General features: G+C 46.8%; 1 protein-coding gene across 3 annotated transcripts in view; it reads right to left on the bottom strand.

Annotated features, from left to right (window-relative positions):
• Window positions 1-17,121, bottom strand: part of PLD1 (phospholipase D1) — an 81,822-nt gene that overhangs the window by 29,649 nt on the left and 35,052 nt on the right. For all 3 annotated transcript variants that reach the window (XM_074589969.1, XM_074589968.1, XM_074589970.1), the window contains 7 exons: window positions 15,256-15,321; window positions 8,544-8,602; window positions 7,932-8,024; window positions 5,123-5,275; window positions 4,184-4,333; window positions 2,769-2,852; window positions 973-1,054 (listed from right to left, as the gene is read on the bottom strand). In XM_074589969.1, the coding sequence (XP_074446070.1) occupies window positions 973-1,054; window positions 2,769-2,852; window positions 4,184-4,333; window positions 5,123-5,275; window positions 7,932-8,024; window positions 8,544-8,602; window positions 15,256-15,321 (687 nt within the window). The remainder of the gene's footprint in view (window positions 1-972; window positions 1,055-2,768; window positions 2,853-4,183; window positions 4,334-5,122; window positions 5,276-7,931; window positions 8,025-8,543; window positions 8,603-15,255; window positions 15,322-17,121) is intronic.

The following is a 17,121-nucleotide window of genomic DNA, read 5'->3' as shown; positions in this document are numbered from 1 at the left end:
TGCTTGCTCATATCTCACAGTGCCGCACAAGAAAGGAGAGCGTGCAACAGCACAGATTCCCTTTGCATGGGAATCCTCACCAGAAGCACCAGGAAAAGCACCAGGTCAGCAGCACAAATGAGCTTTTCTGTTCAGGAGGAACAGCAGAGAAGGAAAAATTAAAACAGAGGGGAAGAGAGCCTTATCAAGTGTACACAAGCATTTGCTTACTGAACACGAGCATTTATTATTGCTCAGATAACATGGCAATGCAAATGGGAGTTCAAGTCCCCAAGTCATGTTTATCACCTCCTTGTACACATGTTGAACACTACAGCCCAGTTTGGAGAACGTGATATTGCCTATGTTTGTACAATATTTTTTTTTTTTCCCACGATTCGCTGAAGCCATTTTTGCTGAAGAAAGCTATTGTGAGTTAGCATGAACCTCTGGATGATACCGAGGGACTTTCTCCTAACGACATCCTGATGTTCTTGGCAGACTGAGGGGGCCTTTCACAGCTTCAGCTCGGAAAGCTGCAGCACAGAGACAAAATACGTGGTAAAGACAGACAGGATCTGCACAACACGGCAACGTACAAACCACCTACCAAGAGCCACCACAAAGTGCTTAGTCTTTCCCATCCCTCTACATTACATATGCTACAAGGAGAGCACAGGACAGCACCCCCTCTTTGACCCCACCAGGAGCTGGGGCAGTTGTAATGCAAGGCTGAAGTGACCCAAACCTGAGGACTTGCAGGGGAAACCAGAAGGTTCACCCTCCTGTCTCTGAGCCCTTCAAAACACAAAAAGGGGGAGCAAATCAAGACAAGCAGCTTCCCGAGGCCATCTGAAATGAGGCCTGGCCAGCTTTAACTCTCATCCCTGCTAAAATAAACAGCGCTAATGCTCCAGTCCCAGTGTGACCTTGTAACTGGGTGGGCGCATGGGGTTCTCTGCAGGGTGAAGGTTGCAGCTGGAGCTCACTTACTGCTTTCCGCTTCAGGATGCAGTCCAGCCGCCAGCGATTTCCTTCCACCACGGGTCGTTTCATGAAGATTTCTGGGCTCAGCCTAAGAAAATAAAGGGGTGGAAAAAACACAGCATCTGTAGTCTGCAAACAAAGCGTTGGCCTAAAGAATCAGCTTGGGAAGCAAAGAAATCAAAGTTTATATGAAATGGATATGAAGGCCCAGAGTGATGTGCTCTCCAACGTCATGCTCTTTTGTGTTTTAATAAAGGAGCATTGCGGAGGGCACGGGACGAGTCCAGCACATTCCTCTCAGTATTCAACAACCCCTGAGACCAAGTTTAACCATGATGTATAAATGGGAAACTTGGACTCTATCTATGAAAGAAAGATGCAACAGAAGAAAATCCCAAAGCAGATTTGAAAGAAATGTGTAGACATAAAAAATAAATAAGAGTGGGATTGCAGCTCTCCTGGTATTTAGGCTATCCAAGTAGCATACACATGTGCTGAATTCTCCTCGCTGCCTAAAGACAAAGCAATACGATCTCTCAACAGGACATGTTATTGATCCATAGCTTTAAGGATTACAAAGAATAATTAAGCAATCTCATCTAACTCCTGCAAAGGCAGGTGACAGAATTTCATTCCTGTACTTTTGTACTGAGCATGGGAACTTGTGCTTGATTAAAGCATGTTCCCACATCCTAAAAACATGCTTCTGACAACAGCCTCAGAGTTTAAGATAAGTTTTGCAGTTCTAAGATACATTAACAATTGTCTGAACATAACGTCAAAAGACAAGGGGTCTGAAATGCGATGCTCTTGCATGTGGGGATCCAGGAGCATTGGCTTTATCTGTGGTCATGTCAGGAAACAGGTTTACCCCAGTAAACGCAAACATTTAGTTTTCTCATAATTGCCACCTAAGAATTAATTAATCCTCCCAGTTCCTACGGGCAGTGGATTAATGGCAAAAGGTTCACTTTACAGATGGAGAAAGAGGAGCACGGAGACGCGCCCAAGGTTAAGAGGACGTCTGAGCTGTGGCTTGGGAGCCTGCCCTACCATCCCATCCCCAAGGTCCAGGCTGGCTCAGCCAGATTAAATTCCACAAAGGCAAGACACAGGCAGCCGCAACCGGTGTCCAGCCAAGAAACTCTGCCCTGAGTCTGCGCAAGCACCTTCTTTCTGCCTCAAACAGGAACCAGAGTGCTGCATAAACATACTGGATTACCAGTTAAGAAGTGGGCAGAGCCAGGTCCTTTGGCAGCCACACAGCTCAGGGAAGGGACAACAAAACTCCCCTTCCATTGTTTGGCTCATTTAAGAGCAGAGCAAAAATCACATCCCCTCAAGATGATCTCATTGCCGGCACGAGGCTTCCCAAAACCGTGAGGAGGAGCTGAAAAGAGGGTCCCATGCAGGATCACATGGGAAGAGCACTGTCGGAAGTGTCTGGGTGTCCATGTTCCCTTACACACTGAAAAACACTCTTGCCCCTTGGGTTTGCAGTGATTTACACTCCTGATGAGCACCTCAAGCCATAACGTTTGCAATTCAGGTGGTGCCCTCGTGCAATTTCAGGCCTTTCCTTGGAAGGAGACAACCAGGCTGTTGATTCCAAGCATGCGCTTTTGCTGCCAACCCTCCTGAAAAGGCCTTTGAATACAACACAAGGAGATGTTTGGGTGTGCTGCCAAACCATCTGGCCACACAGCTAGTTGCCATACTGTAGGGCCTCCGAACAGTGCCGGATTGTCGGGAACGTCCCGAGAGAGACGGTTGGTCAATGTCCAAATATGGGAAGTACGAACCACCAATCCGTGATGAAAATTTCCTCCTTAGCAGCTTCCATGGCATTTGCGACATCTTCAAAGTAGGACTTAGCATTTACATACCTGTAAAAGCAAACACAGCACAAAGATCTAGGCTTCCTCCCTCTTCATTAAACAAAGTCCGTAGCTGAAGACTGACGGGGTTCTGTGTTAATGCCATTTACATTCTCTTCTCAAAAGCAAACACATACCAAATTTCAAGAACTAGGACAACACGCAGTGAGAATGTCACACTGCTATTAGTAGCTTAACAATCTCTTATTGTGCTGTTTCATTAAGTGCTGCTTGGTATTTCTGCCAACTGCACACAATATTCTTGGGCTTTGCTTGATGTACGAGCTAGTTTTGGCTCCCGGGGAAGGACAGCGGAGTGGTGTTTGCTTTGATTTACGGAAACTATTTGGGCAGTGGCTGCTGCAAGGCAGAAGCTGCAGTGAGAGCACTGCAAGGGTTCGCTTCCAATTTTTTCAGGTGCTTCTGGGAACGGCATAGTGCAGTCAGGTTACAGTATGGACGGGAGGATTTCTCATGGGACATAAAGCATAAAGCCAAGTCGTCCTTAGACTATACCCAAATTTGCATTTGCTGATTCTCTTTCATTGCAAAGCCAATCTGCAAGGCCTGAATGTAATGCTGCTCTTCAACCAGGTGAGCGACATTTGCATCTGAACATATCCACAGTGGCTGGACGGGCAATGCTGCCTTACAGAAGAAGGATCAGCCTTGCAAATGTGCTGGGCAGGACGTATCTTGCAGTTCAGAGCATGAAGGACACGACCAGACCATCAGTCGGTTGCAGAGGAGCACGGGCAGGACAGGCTGCAGCAGAGCTGCTTAGCCAGAGCTCAAAGACCTAAACCTTTAGGAAACGGTATTTCCAGAATCAGAAACCGTGATAAAATTGAGACCAGGAACATCTTAATTAAAGAGCAGTTCTGGTTTTAACTCACAAGCATCCTGGAAACAGCATTTGCAGAATCAGAAACCCGGATGAAATCGAAGCCAGGAATATCCTAATGAAAGAGCAGCTCTGATTCTAACTCATAAGCATCCTGCCAACTATATCTGCATCAAAATACCATTTTTATCATTACAATAATAAATACCCAACGTGTTCAAATTCAAACAAAACTTGATGTTTCAAAATGCTATTAAGCTGCAATGCAGAGCCTTAACAGGATCAAAGCACTCCTGTCACCAGTTACTCTCTTCTGGGTCAAGAAAGCCTCATTTTTTCCAACTTCTCTAGTTATTGTCAATCTCTACAGCTGCGGAACGCTACCAGCTCTATCCATCAGACCCGGGGCTAACACAGGCAGGCGTGTGCTGCTCCTGCTGTGGATAACGGCGCCCAAGGCACCGTGATATGGTCACATCCCTGCCGTGGTCCTCACCACTTGGCCAGCGTGTTCTCCTGCACGGCCGCGTAGGAGCCAAAGCGATGCTGCGTGAGGAAGTCCTTGCCGTGTTTCCGCACGAACTCGTCTATGCCCTGCCTCCACCACTGGGCATGTCTGTAGCTGTTACACTTCAAAATCAGCGACCTGTAAAACAGAGGGCGCGTGGGGCGGGATGCTGAAGCCACGTACATTTAATTGGGCTGCTCCTCGCTGTCTGTACACCTGTATCGGTCATATTTTATTGAGGCAAAAAGTAAGGAATAGCAAGGGTCTTTGCTCTGCTGTTGTTCGCAGAAGAATAAACCAGCACTGAACTGATATGAGCGACTACCACATTATTTCTCTGCAAAGTATCAAAAAATACCACAGATTCAAATTAATAGCATCACCTTAACTCAGAGGAGAGCTGGACCTAGCTTATACTTTATTTTTTTAAGAGATGAATTTACACTGTGCACTACTATAATGATATTAAATACCTCTTTATCCCAACTAGCGTGTCTTTCAGGTAACGCTCCAGCTGGGATGCAGAAGAACGCGTCCCTGCTTGCAGCATAGAGGATCAGAGCGCCTAGAAAATTACTGTAAGCAATTGCTGCAAAAACAGACTCTGCAACTCAACGTGCACCATGCCCCCAGGCCCGAGCAATAACCGCAAGGATGGACAAACAGCAGCTGAGGCTCCAAATGCCTCATTAAGACATTGGAAATAATCACCATTACACAGGCCAAATCCCCAGCAGGGATAAAGGTTCCAGCATCCGCCCAGCGCCGAGCCCTGCGGGACGCTGAGCTGCACCAGGGCATCCCAACGCACCTTGTTAACCCCCCCCAGAGCTGAGCATCAATTAAGAAAAAAAAAAGTCCTTAAAAGAGCAACAGCAAAGGGAAAAAAAAAAAAAAAAAGGTCTAAATAAAGATCATATTTCTTACCTAGAGAGATTGTCGATCTGCAACCCGTATTTAGTTTCTGTTTCTTTCTGGCCAATCTTAATGCTGAATTCCTTATCTACCAGCAGGACAAAGGAGATGGCCCCCGAGTCCGGCTTCATGTACAGCAGGAAAGAGTCCTTCACCACCAGCCACCTGCACGGGCACAACAACTCGTATTTCACCCATGACGGTCTTCAAAGCACGAGCCATAAAAAAAAAAAAAAGCTAATAAAATGGAAAAAAGTGTTTCCTTCAAAAGAAGCACAAATCGTTTCTCGGAGAAAAGAAAGCGTTCAGCGTAAAGGTAAAATTCCTTTTTAGGGGAATGGTCCAGGTTATGGTTTTCTTGAGCAGGAAAGCGCCTATTTTACGAAGTTGAGTAATAAGTTTGGATTCAATGTAAGACTTTTAGAGTGATTTGCATGACTCCTTTTTACAGAAGTCTCTGAAAATATAGGTTTTCACATCTAACGAAATCAATGAGAACCTCCCTGCCCACAAACTTCCCAGCACCAGGCAAAGAGCAACAAGGATTCCTCCATCCCACATTTTTATTCATCTTATATGCTATACCTAGAGGCAACAAGTTACCTGACACTTCTAACATTAATTATGATGCTAGGATCACTTTCACTCCTATCAAAATATATGAACGAGGCATTTTGGAAATCTTTTATTGCCAAGCAACAGGCACCCTGTTAGAAACACATGATGAGAGATGACCGGCAGGTTTTACATAAATACCGTAGCCTGAAGGCAACTCTGGGAAAAAAAAAACCACCACTTTTTTTTTTTTTTTTAACTGTGAATGGCATTTCTAATTTTTTCTCCCCCCTGCGGCGTAGCTGGGGTAACCGGCCCCCTCTGTCCCACACAGGTCCTCGCCACCAGACCTTCGCCTCATTCTTCTGCACGCTCAGAAACACACAAAGCAACAGAAAATACCACAAAAATCTGTTCATTCTTACATCTTCAGTAACCGCCTCAGCTCCTGATCTACTTCCAGACGCCATAATATTTTCTTTTCTTTCAGGACTCTGAAAGAGTTATCCCAGCATCACCTCTCACTCGGTGCCAAAATCCCTCCCCCCATCATTTGGCCCATAATTTCACTCCTAAACATCCCTCAAAAACTATATTTCCAAGCGGTCCCCTTTCTGGTTTGCCCAGGCAGTTCTCCATGCCCAAGAAGTCCTGACACCCCACTGTCCTCCTCCGTGTCCCTTTCCTCAGCCCCCGTGGCCATAACACACCCCACCTACTATGATAAGTGACATAAATTCGGGGTATAAAACCCCAGTTTTGGGGGGGCAAAGCCGTTACGGGCAAAGGATGGCCGCAGAGTCTGCCCCATGCTCAGGGGGAGCCTTGCCCCTGCGTTGACGTGTCCGAAAATCCTTCACTTAAATAACCCTCTCTGGGAAAGATTACTGTTAATTGCTTATTTATCGATGCACACCCTGTCAGTCCCAGCGGGGATTCGGTGCCCTCTGGTATTACTCTGCACACAATCCCACACAAACGCTTCTCCCGTCCCCTCCTTAGGCTCTAAAGGAAAAATGAAGATCCGGCAGAGCTGAATGTTCGACTGTCCCCCTTAAAGCTTGGGCTCTGCATAACATTGGGAAGAGTTAATTGAGGGGCATCAAGAGGAAAAGGCATTTTTTCCCCATAAAAGAGGAGGGAAAAAAAAAAAAAAAAAAAAAAAGAGTTGGAGACAATTTAATGATTTGACCTGGAAGAAGGTCACATCTTCATCTCCTTGTGCACTCGTTAGAGAGATCTTCTGTAAAATTACATTAAGAAATGTTGGAAAGACTATGAAGAAATAGGACCTTTTCTTCACAAGAATGCAGAAAGACTTTGTTGGAAAACAGAATTTTTTTTAAGATAAACTAATGACCGCCCACCAGCGATGCTAAAATCCAAAAGGTGGATGACCCTTGGGGAAGCTCTTACAGACCAAGAAATTGTTGCTAGAAAGCAGATACGTACCATCTAGATTTTTCTAAAGGAAAGATTTGCCTGGGAAGGGCAGGATTCAGGAAACACAGCTTGCATTTTTTGGATGCCAGCTGATAACATACACCCATAGCACACTCCTCCCTGCGCTGTAGCCCTAGGGTACACCGAGATCTAACGTTGAAGGTAAAGGGATGGGGACACTAAGTTACACCAGTCTGTAGCGGGAAGGGACACGGGAATGGGGTTACTTGTGAAAACTCTCGTGAAAACACTGGCATTTAAACACGTGCAGTAATAAGGAAGAGGCGACGTATTTAATTCCAAGGTTAATTGCACCAGAGCTCCTTACTGCTGCAGGTCACGTGTGATTAAAATCCAGGTCGAAATCAGCCCAGATAGCATATCAATTAATTGATTTGCTTTCTGTAAATTGAGGAAGGAAAGCTCAGAAAGCTGGGCTGAAATCTGGCCAGGGCAGGGTCACCAGCCACGTCCCAACCTGAAGGTATGGAGCTCCTGGGGGCTCCCGCAGCAGGGAAAGCTGGGCACAGACCAGGGGATTATGGCCGTTTCTGCCAGCTCGGGGCTGTAGGAAACCCCAGTTTTCCTCCGGAGCAATACGTCCCTTGTATGAACTCCAAAGCAGAAGAAAAAACCCACCATCCTCCTTACAGGAGGGTGAAGGGGAAGAGCCGGGCTCTTTTGACCTGAAAATCCACGGCTTTTGTGAAAAAGCAAGAACGTCCCTCTCAGACTTTTTGGGAAGAAAAAAACCAAATGAGTATTTTTGCATGTGTGCCCAAGGAACACACAGCATCGCCGCCTTCGCCCGCCCCAGCAGTACCTTTTGGACCATCGGTAGCACATCCTTCCTTGGCCGCAGCAGTTCAGGCCAGGTATGCGGTGGCCCCCGGAGCGCTTCATGATCAACCCTTCTCTGCAAGGACAGAAAGATGGTCAGGATGGGTGGCATGGCTCACCTGGAGGAGCAGAGGGGGCTCTCAGGTGGAGAATGCTTGCTGAAATCCCCAGGGATGGCTCCTGCCACCTCCAGCCGTGCCCGAGCATCCCCTGCACCACTGCCCTGAAAGCCAGAAAAAGGGCAAAAATACCCCCCCAGGAAGAAAATGATGCGGATTTAGGAAATGCAGGGCCCTGTTTTACAGCACAAGCAGGAGAACAAGGGGGTCGACAGGTTGTGGGAAGGGAAGGGGAAAAACCTCATGAGCCAGCTGATAGGCTGCAGCCCACATCTCATGGAGCAGCCCACTCCAAGACTATTTCCCAAAGCCCTAGTGTCTCTCTCTGAACATTAATACAACCTTATACCCGGATGGCAAAATACTCTCCACTCCGTTATTGGTGAGAAAGTAAAGCCATAAATTTGAACACTACTTATTCAGAAAGCCATGCTCTTGGTGAACCATGACTCACAACGACACAGCTCACAACTCACATGCCCTTTGGTCCCAGGTCGTGGATGAATGACAGCTGGCTTACTCCAATGAACTCCATCTGGGGAAAGAGAAAGATTCCCCCTTCTATCATACTCTGAAACCCACAAAATACTTTGCTTCATTGAAGCGACTTGTCATAGATACAGAACCCACACAAGATCCCCAGCAGAAGTTACCCACCATCGCTTAAGCATCTTCAAGACGACCAAGAAAAGCAGTCTGGTTGGGCTTTTTGTTTGTTTGCTTGTTTGTTTATTTTAAAAGTGCTTTGGAGAACACATTTCAGGCAACCAGGACAATCAAGATCAAATGTATTATTGGGCCCCAATGATATCCTCCCTCCTGGATCGCTGGCTGAAACAAGGACTCAAGTTTGACACTCTTTAGAGGCCTGTGTGAACTTGGGTGGCTGCCTGAATCCTCTCCCTCTAGTGACCCGCAGAAAAGCTGGAGGGTGAACGAGCATGTCCCCAGGGCTGGGAGCATCCTTTTACCTCCGAGACCCCCTATGCCATGGACACACACCACATGTGGGTTCAGCCCCTCAAACCATGAGCATCCTCCAAGACCATCGCAGCAGGTCGCTCCCACTCAGCGCTGCACACACCCCTGCCTCACATCCACTGCCCCATCTTGACCCTGGGAGCCAAAAATCCACACAAAAGCCACAGTGGGAGAGGAGGAGAGTGAGACCAAGCACGACCTCCATGACTTCTGCTGGTCTGCATGCACCAGGGTCAGCCCTGATGGAGCCCCACGGCAGGCGCAGGCTGGGAAACCCACGGGCCGCGCTACTGAGTTTACCAGCAAATCTCAAATTCAAGCAAGCTGCCTCCTCGCAGCTCCTCCTGCTTCAGCTGAGATTGCAGAGGAACGTAACAACAAGCAAAGCCGGTGAGAAAGCACAGCATGATTACATTCACCTCTAAAAATAGGACACCAGGCAGATTTTGACCGAGCAGGCTTTTCTTGGCACAGCAGGACATTCCTGACAGTCTGCTGGTTATGAGCCCTGGGCCCCATTAGCAGGGAGAAATGCCTGCTCCGGGCATGCCCTGCAGGACAGGTCTCGGGCAGGAGTAGGTCTGGGAAGGAGATGCCTTGCATGGTGGAGACTTGCCTGCACCCAGGCACTTTTAACTTATTATTGCATAAAATTGTCCAAGGTGCTCAGGGCAGGAGCTGCTCTCCGCTTTGGTCAGGCAGCAAGCTGGTGGGAACCCTCTAACCACATGTTTTGGCAATGAAACCTGCTGGGACCGAAGCCCAGGACTCAACCCATGCTCCCAACCACAGCTGGGACATGAGACAGCCTCCAGGTTGGCTTCAGGCCGTGCCCACCCATGCCCCACAGCAGCTCAGGTGCCAGCAGCCAAGGATGAGCTCTCCTCCAAGGTGGCCACTGTCACCTGCTCTTTGGCAAATCAACCTCAGGGCCCTCATGGGCAAAATCCGATTTTGCACAGGGACTACATGGGCGGACCCATAAGTCTTGAAGATATTTTCAAACACTAAGTATAACAAAGAGTATCAGTAAGTTTGGGGCAAAAGTCTATCTTGCAGTTATGGTGCGGCTGGCTCGGGCTCCCTTCCCAGCTCCCTCATTTTTGCCCCATAGAAGCAGCAGTAGGACAGAAGATCCTTCCTCCTCCTAACGCTCTGCTGCTCCTTCCCAAACTTCTCACACCAATACGGTCACAGAGACGACAAAGGATCTGTTGTTCTCCTCTGGCTAGCTCAAGGACATAAAGTAACCTCTATTCAGTAGAAGCAAATTTAACGCCTTCATTTGAGCCCGTTTTCAGAAAGCAGCTAGAACTGCTTTTACTAACAATCTTGCTCTTGCTACACCCTCTGGAGAAGAGAAGGCTCCGGGGAGACCTTATAGCGGCCTTCCATACCTGAAGGGGGCTACAGGAAAGCTGGGGAGGGGCTGTTTGCAAGGGCATGTAGCGATAGGACAAGGGGCAATGGTTTAAACTAGAGCAGGGTGGGTTTAGATGAGCCATTAGGAAGAAGTTCTTTACACTGAGGGTGGTGAGACACTGGCCCAGGTTGCCCAGAGAGGGGGTGGAGGCCCCATCCCTGGAGACATTCAAGGCCAGGCTGGATGAGGCTCTGAGCAACCTGATCTAGTTGAAGATGTCCCTGCTTAGTGCAGGGGGGCTGGACTAGGTGGCCTTTAAAGGTCCCTTCCAACCCAACACATTCTATGATTCTGGAAAAGCACCAGGTGTGACCTACGAACATCTCGGCTGTTTCTGCAGTGACACTCGGAGCGGGATGGGGAGCACCTGAAAACCCAGTGTATCCCACAAGCTCCGAGAGGTCCCAAGCAAAGTCTGAGGCGAGTTCTTTGCCCTGGATCCCATTTTCATTGCTTCAGAAAACGGCCGGCATTTCCCATCAGACGAGGCAGAACCCCAGACATCTCACAGTGGGCACACAAAAGAAAAAAAAAAAAAAAAGCCCAAACCAAAACCACACACAAATGTAAATGTCAAAACCCTTTGAAAATGTTGGCTGCAACCAGACAGCTGGCAACAATTTGAGGAGCGCTGCACGCAGAGAAATAATTGTCCTCAAAGGAGGAAAAAAAAAAAAGGCAGGAGGAAAAAAAAAAAATTACTTGCCGAAAACAGAACTACTACTACATGAAAATGAAAGATTGTCCGGCAGCGCAGCAACCCGCTCTTCAGCCAAGGAGGCTTTGAAACGGCAACGATGGTGATGGGAGCCCATCCAACACGTTGATCAAGCAGCGCCAATTAGGAGTGTGGGTTTGTAAAATAAATAAATAAATAAATTACAGCAGTTAGACAGAAAATTCCTCAGTGCAGTGGAAAATATCTGATCGAATGATTTAACGTTATTATTATTGCCGCATTAGCTATTTTTACCGTTACAGTGCCTGTCACCCGGAGTGCTCGTCATTCAGGAAAAAAAAAAAAAAAAAAAAACAAAGCGGGGGGGAAAGGCAGAGCAGCGAGATGCTTTCCATCCCCTTCACATCTGAATTCCTGCGCTGCCCAGCTGCCTGCCCGGGGAGCCGGCATCCCGCTCCGGTTTCAGAGCGAGCCGCAGCAGAATATTTTAGATATGAGATACGGGCCTCGAGAATGCAGTTTCGATGACATTGTTGTAGCAATAAAAAAAAAAGAAAAGAAAAGAAAGAAAAAAAAATAAATACAAAACCAGACGGGAGCGACCAGCTGCAGAAAGAGAAGCTACGGAAGGTGGAGAACCAGCTGCAAGGTGCACGAGCCACAGTTTTAAAGGAATCCGTTCTGCCAGCAACGTCGAGCAGGCATGATTTCTGTAAGCAAAAATTTCATAGAGCGTCTGCATTTCAGAAGGAATTCAGCAGCTCCACGCTGCATTTTTGTTTCGATGCTTGTTTTTTAATTTAGTGGGTTAAAAAAACCCCCATAGAGTCGATTAGCAGCTGTGGCTAGCAATAAAATGAGATTACACCACCCTTCAGAATAATATTGTTCAGCAAAAGATGCCAGCTATTCCTTACGCAAAAAAATTGGCTTATACTAAACCCAAATTAAAAAAAAAATTAATTCAAGTGCAATAAACTAAAAAAACTGAAGGGCTGGGCGGGGACCTTTGCAATGATCTGCAGATCCAAGTGCCATATCAGAGGCAAACCAGCAGCCGCTCTCACATATCTGTGCTGTCCTTACATTGTACTGCTTTCACTTAAGATGAGGGTTTTTTTTTTTGGGTTTTTTTTTTTGGTTTTTTTTTTTTTTTTTTTTTTTACTCTCGCTTACTAGAGGTCATGCAGAATGCTACAGACACACGCACTGTGGCCAACCAAACCTTACTTTTTATTTCACTTAGGCATCTTTCAACTGTTGCAGATTATACCAAAAAAGAATGATGCGAAGGCCCAATTAATAAATTTTTTATATGGAATACAGTCAAGCCCACAGATCCCATTTCCTAATGTTTTGGGGCTATATTACCTCAATTTCCATTTCCCAGAAAAAAAAAAAAAGCGTGGACAAATTAACACACTGAGATTCCCACAACATTCATTTTCACAGTAATTGTCTTGAAGCACTTCTGCCCAGACGTTCTATAAAAAGGTTTTGGAACGGACTAGAAGATGTGAGATTAATCCTAAATCACATAGCTAGAAGGGAAAAAAAATAAAATTATGAAAGGCTACAAAGTCTGGGGTCTGATCACAAAATCTAATGCACCTACCAACACATTTGTGAAATCCATACAAAATGCTCGGTTATAATGAAAGCTGAGAAATTAAGGGAAGTGTGAGAAGGTTGTAAGTTTTATCAGTCAGAGCTACCCAGTCAAAGCAAGGGACGCTTGGTACATGCACGATGATGCTTCGGTAGGTTCTACTTCCACAGCCTGCAGAAGCGTCACCGCGAAAGGCCGGAGGATGTACAACCTCTACAGTGTCACGCGGTCGCCGTGGACCTGAGCCTCAACCCACCGCAGACTTCAGGTCTGCCAAACTTCCACAAGCTCAGCTTGCAGGCTCGACTCTCCTACGTATGGCGCGTCCTCGAGACAGCGTATAAAGCGGAGATCCCCTCACTGACAAATAAGACGTTAACCACAAACGCAAAATAAAAGAAGTAAAAACGCAAATGAATTAAATTGTGCAGGTCAGATGTAAAAACATCTCCGAGAAGATGCGATTGACCCAAGCAGGTTCTTCACAAGGACCGAGGGTTACGCGTCAGGCAGGTCACACCTTGTCATTGCAACTCCACATCTGACTTTACAAAGAATTTAGGATTTGAAAAAGCACTTCAGTGCATGGATTTGATGAGAGGAACGCACAGGGATCAAAATGTGCTCCAAAATTAAGATAGCTACAGCATTTTTCAGTGTCCAGGCAAAAGATATCTCAACCACAGGAGGAGCAAGGCCCTCATTTTGTTCCGAGGGGAACAAACACAGTTCCAAGGAAAACGCCAGAAATCTTCACTTTAGACTGAGAACGGCGGGGGTTGTTTTAAAGGAAACATTTTTCTCCCCGTGCTTTCTTCCAGCATCTCTGCAGGACCCGCAGCACTTAGCGGCGCCGCCATCATTATCAGCAAAGCCCTCACTGAACGCTTCGCTGCCGCCAGCGAAAGCCAACAATAAACTGAGAATTTATGTGCAAAGTGACATCTGGCTCCAGGGGCCGGGGACAGAAGGGTGATTCAGCGCAGGAGGAGGGGAGCAGCCCACAGCTGCCCGGGCATGGCAGGACCGCTCGTCTCCTCGCCTGGCCCCCCCCACGGCAGCCCGCCTCGAACCACAGCCTGGTCAAAAGATCACCCACGTTCTTACATGAGGAGAAATTCTCCAAAATCTTTGAAAAAGAAAGCAACGCCTGCCTAAGAGTGACAAGATGGATCTGCACTGTAAAATAACTCTCCCCCGCTTTGCATATGCTACTGATCAAAATTGCCAAGTTATCCCAATCTTGCCTTCAGAACAAAAGATGACTATTTTCCACGCACAGACTAACACAGCTCTTGACTGCAGCGGACTTAAGCGCCGCATCCTGTCCCCAAAAGCAGCACTCTAAGAAACACAGGTCCTCTCAGCCCAGATCTGAAGAGTTCTTACAACCCAAAGCATGATGGCCAAGCCAAAGCACGATGGCCAAGCCAAAGCACGATGGCCAACGCTGGATGAGCACTTTGTCCCATGTAACACGCGGGACTCAACACATCGAGCTCGGCAACAAGAGCACACACGGCTTTTGGGCATGATACCCACCTACGAGCCGCCCAACATCTCTACACAACTGAAATCCTGCAAAAGAGCAGAATTCCTACCAAAAAACAAAAGTCGAAGAGAAGAACTGGCTGCTACAGACACCTTAAGTCTAGCCTACATTTCTGCCTTGTTTGAAAACCAAGTGTTCCCAGTTATCAGCCCTTGCTCAGAAATATCGCTAAGCTCTGCAGCTACTCAAAGCGTGCATCAGGTTTTGCTGGTAATACAAAAGACAGAGTAACACTGTCATTATGCAGCCGAGAAAAGGGGAAATAAATTACCATCCCAGGGAGATGTTACAGCTGCGGCTGACAGGTGACGACTACTGAAGAAATATTCGAGGATGACTTTCAAAGGAAATATTTTTGCTTAAAATAGGCCTGAAGTTGGATTTGACATCTCTCCTCGTTTCAAAAAGACTATCAACTTGGGGAAATAAGCTGATTACCATCTCCCTGTGGAAGTGACAAAATACCCGCCGAGGCAAATGGGTATCATCACTCGTACAAACTCAACGTCACCGAAGTCCAGTGTAATGGCACAGAATAGGAACCTGAGACAAATCTGCAGCCAGGACCACACACAAAACCCAGCCTGAAGGGGTATGGTTTGGAGCCCAATTGTTTAAGTATTTAAAACTTCAACTCATAATCTTACACACACCCCAAGAACTAAACAGAAACCCACTACATCATACATGTACAGTCAGCTTTCTGGTCTGGACTACTTTGAGGAGGTTATTACTGTGTTATGGTGACCTCCCAGAGTGAGCCCGTCACTCTCTTTCTTTGGTTTTAATGCTATTACATCCACGTTGGAGAATCAGCTAAGCCAAAACACTTGCAAAATGGCTGTAAAATGTTTCTTATATAAGCTGCACGTCTTCTTCCAGTAAGTTCAACATCTGTAAAGTGAATATTCCTTAGGCAGTTAAGCAAACTAATTTCTACTTACTGTTCCGTGGTAGTTCCTGTACATCGGCATTTTTAGGATCTTTGTCAAGTAGTCTTCCAGCTGTTTCTACAATTAGAACATTGAAACTTTAGATAAGTTGCAGGAATTTTCGAGGAAAAAAAGCCCCCACAATCCAACTGTCTGGCAGTAGGAAGCAATCAAGAAATCAGACACACTTTTCAGCTTGAATAGATAAATAAATGCATTATTATGTGCTCACAGAAGATTATAGCTCAGCAGCACAACAGTTTGATCACAGGTTGTTTACTGTTCACAGATCCGTGTTCACACCTTCCACCAGCTGACCTGTTCCTTGTCATTTTAGAGGTCAACTTTCTTGACTGTGCCCAAGTTTCGGAATGATCTTAAATACCAAATCAGTCCCAGCTGTTTCTGACCCACACGAATTAGCTTTGTAAGAAAATGCAGCCTCAGACGCAACTGAGAGAGCCTATTTAACCCAAACACCAATTTCATGGGGTAAGGAGCATGGTGGCCATGCTGCCCTGTCCCAAAGCCACAGAGAGGGCAGTGGCCAGGTCACCGGTCGCTGGAGAGACTGTCCTCCCCAGCCAGGAGGGGAGAAGAGAAGAAAAGAAGCCATTACGGGAGAAAGGGTCTCTTCCCATCCTCATGGTAACTGGGCAAAGAGGAGATTAAGCTCTCTGGGCACGGGAAACCAGGCAGAGACCTACTGGACACAAAACAAACTGAGAAGAAACAAATGCCATCAAGACCTTCATCCTTCTCAGCTTTATTAGCATCACAGCACTGAGCTACCCAGGTGGGCAGCGGGGGCATACGTCCCTATGGTGAAAGCTGTGGGATTCCCACAAGGAAACCAAGGGTGGTGAAAAAAAAAAGGGGGATCTAGAAAACATTTTTCTTCCTCTTTTAAACCAAGATCTCTCTCCTGAAACTTCCCGCCCAGCAGCGACGCCGTGCACAGCAGGGAGTGTTATCTGCACCGCACAGCCACGAGACACAACCTTTTGGGACTGGAGGCTTCAGCAGCAGAAAGCCCGGTGACGGAGCAAACGGCAGCAAGAACGATAAGCACAGGGTAGAAAAGTGTGGGTTTTTTTTTTTTTGTTTGGTTTTTTTGTTTTTTGTTTTTTTTTTTTTTTTTGAGACTCTTGTTGGGTTTTGGTGGGTTTTTTGTTGTTTTGGTTTGGTTTTTTTGCAAACAGCGAAGCTGCAATGAAGAGGTAGGAAGACATCCACCCTCTTCATAGAAGGGCCTATCTGTTAACATCTGATGAAGTTACACAGAACACGTGTGCCTCGGCTAAAATTACCCATTTCAGCATCAAGAGCCTGACTATCATCTCCTCTTTCAGAGGACGACAGGAACTGAAATCTCTCAGGTTTTGATGGCCACGGGGCTGCCTCCATCAGGCAACTTGACTCTGCAAACTGCTCCTTCTATCTTTAAATCGCAGCAGGTGGGAGGAAGGCACCCGCCACCCTGGGCATCATGGTTTTCCTCAATTGCAGAGGAGAGCTTTGCCTGTACGAACCTGTTACCGTTTGAGAAAACCCATAACAATTTATTGCCGTTTAGACAACTATTCTATCACCCGATGACCCCTCCCCACCCGGAAAGGGGTATCGGGGAAAGCAAGGAAACGTGAGGGTTGAAATACAAATAGATTAAATAGGATAAGACTAAATTAATTAATAATACTAAAGAACCTATATTAATCCCGATACTAATATAAGATATACAAGAATTATACCCCGCCAATTCTATCAGCAGGAAGCTGGGCGCTCCCGGCAGGGGACAGTAAGTGTCGGACACTGCGAGCGCAATGGCTTTGGGAGGAAGGGAAGGCCTCAGGGGTCCGGCACCGGGGCAAGGAGTTC

Source organism: Larus michahellis, chromosome 6 (genome assembly GCF_964199755.1).
Source record: "Larus michahellis chromosome 6, bLarMic1.1, whole genome shotgun sequence".
In the NCBI taxonomy this organism is placed as follows: domain Eukaryota; kingdom Metazoa; phylum Chordata; class Aves; order Charadriiformes; family Laridae; genus Larus; species Larus michahellis.
This window is presented reverse-complemented; position numbering and strand designations above follow the sequence as displayed.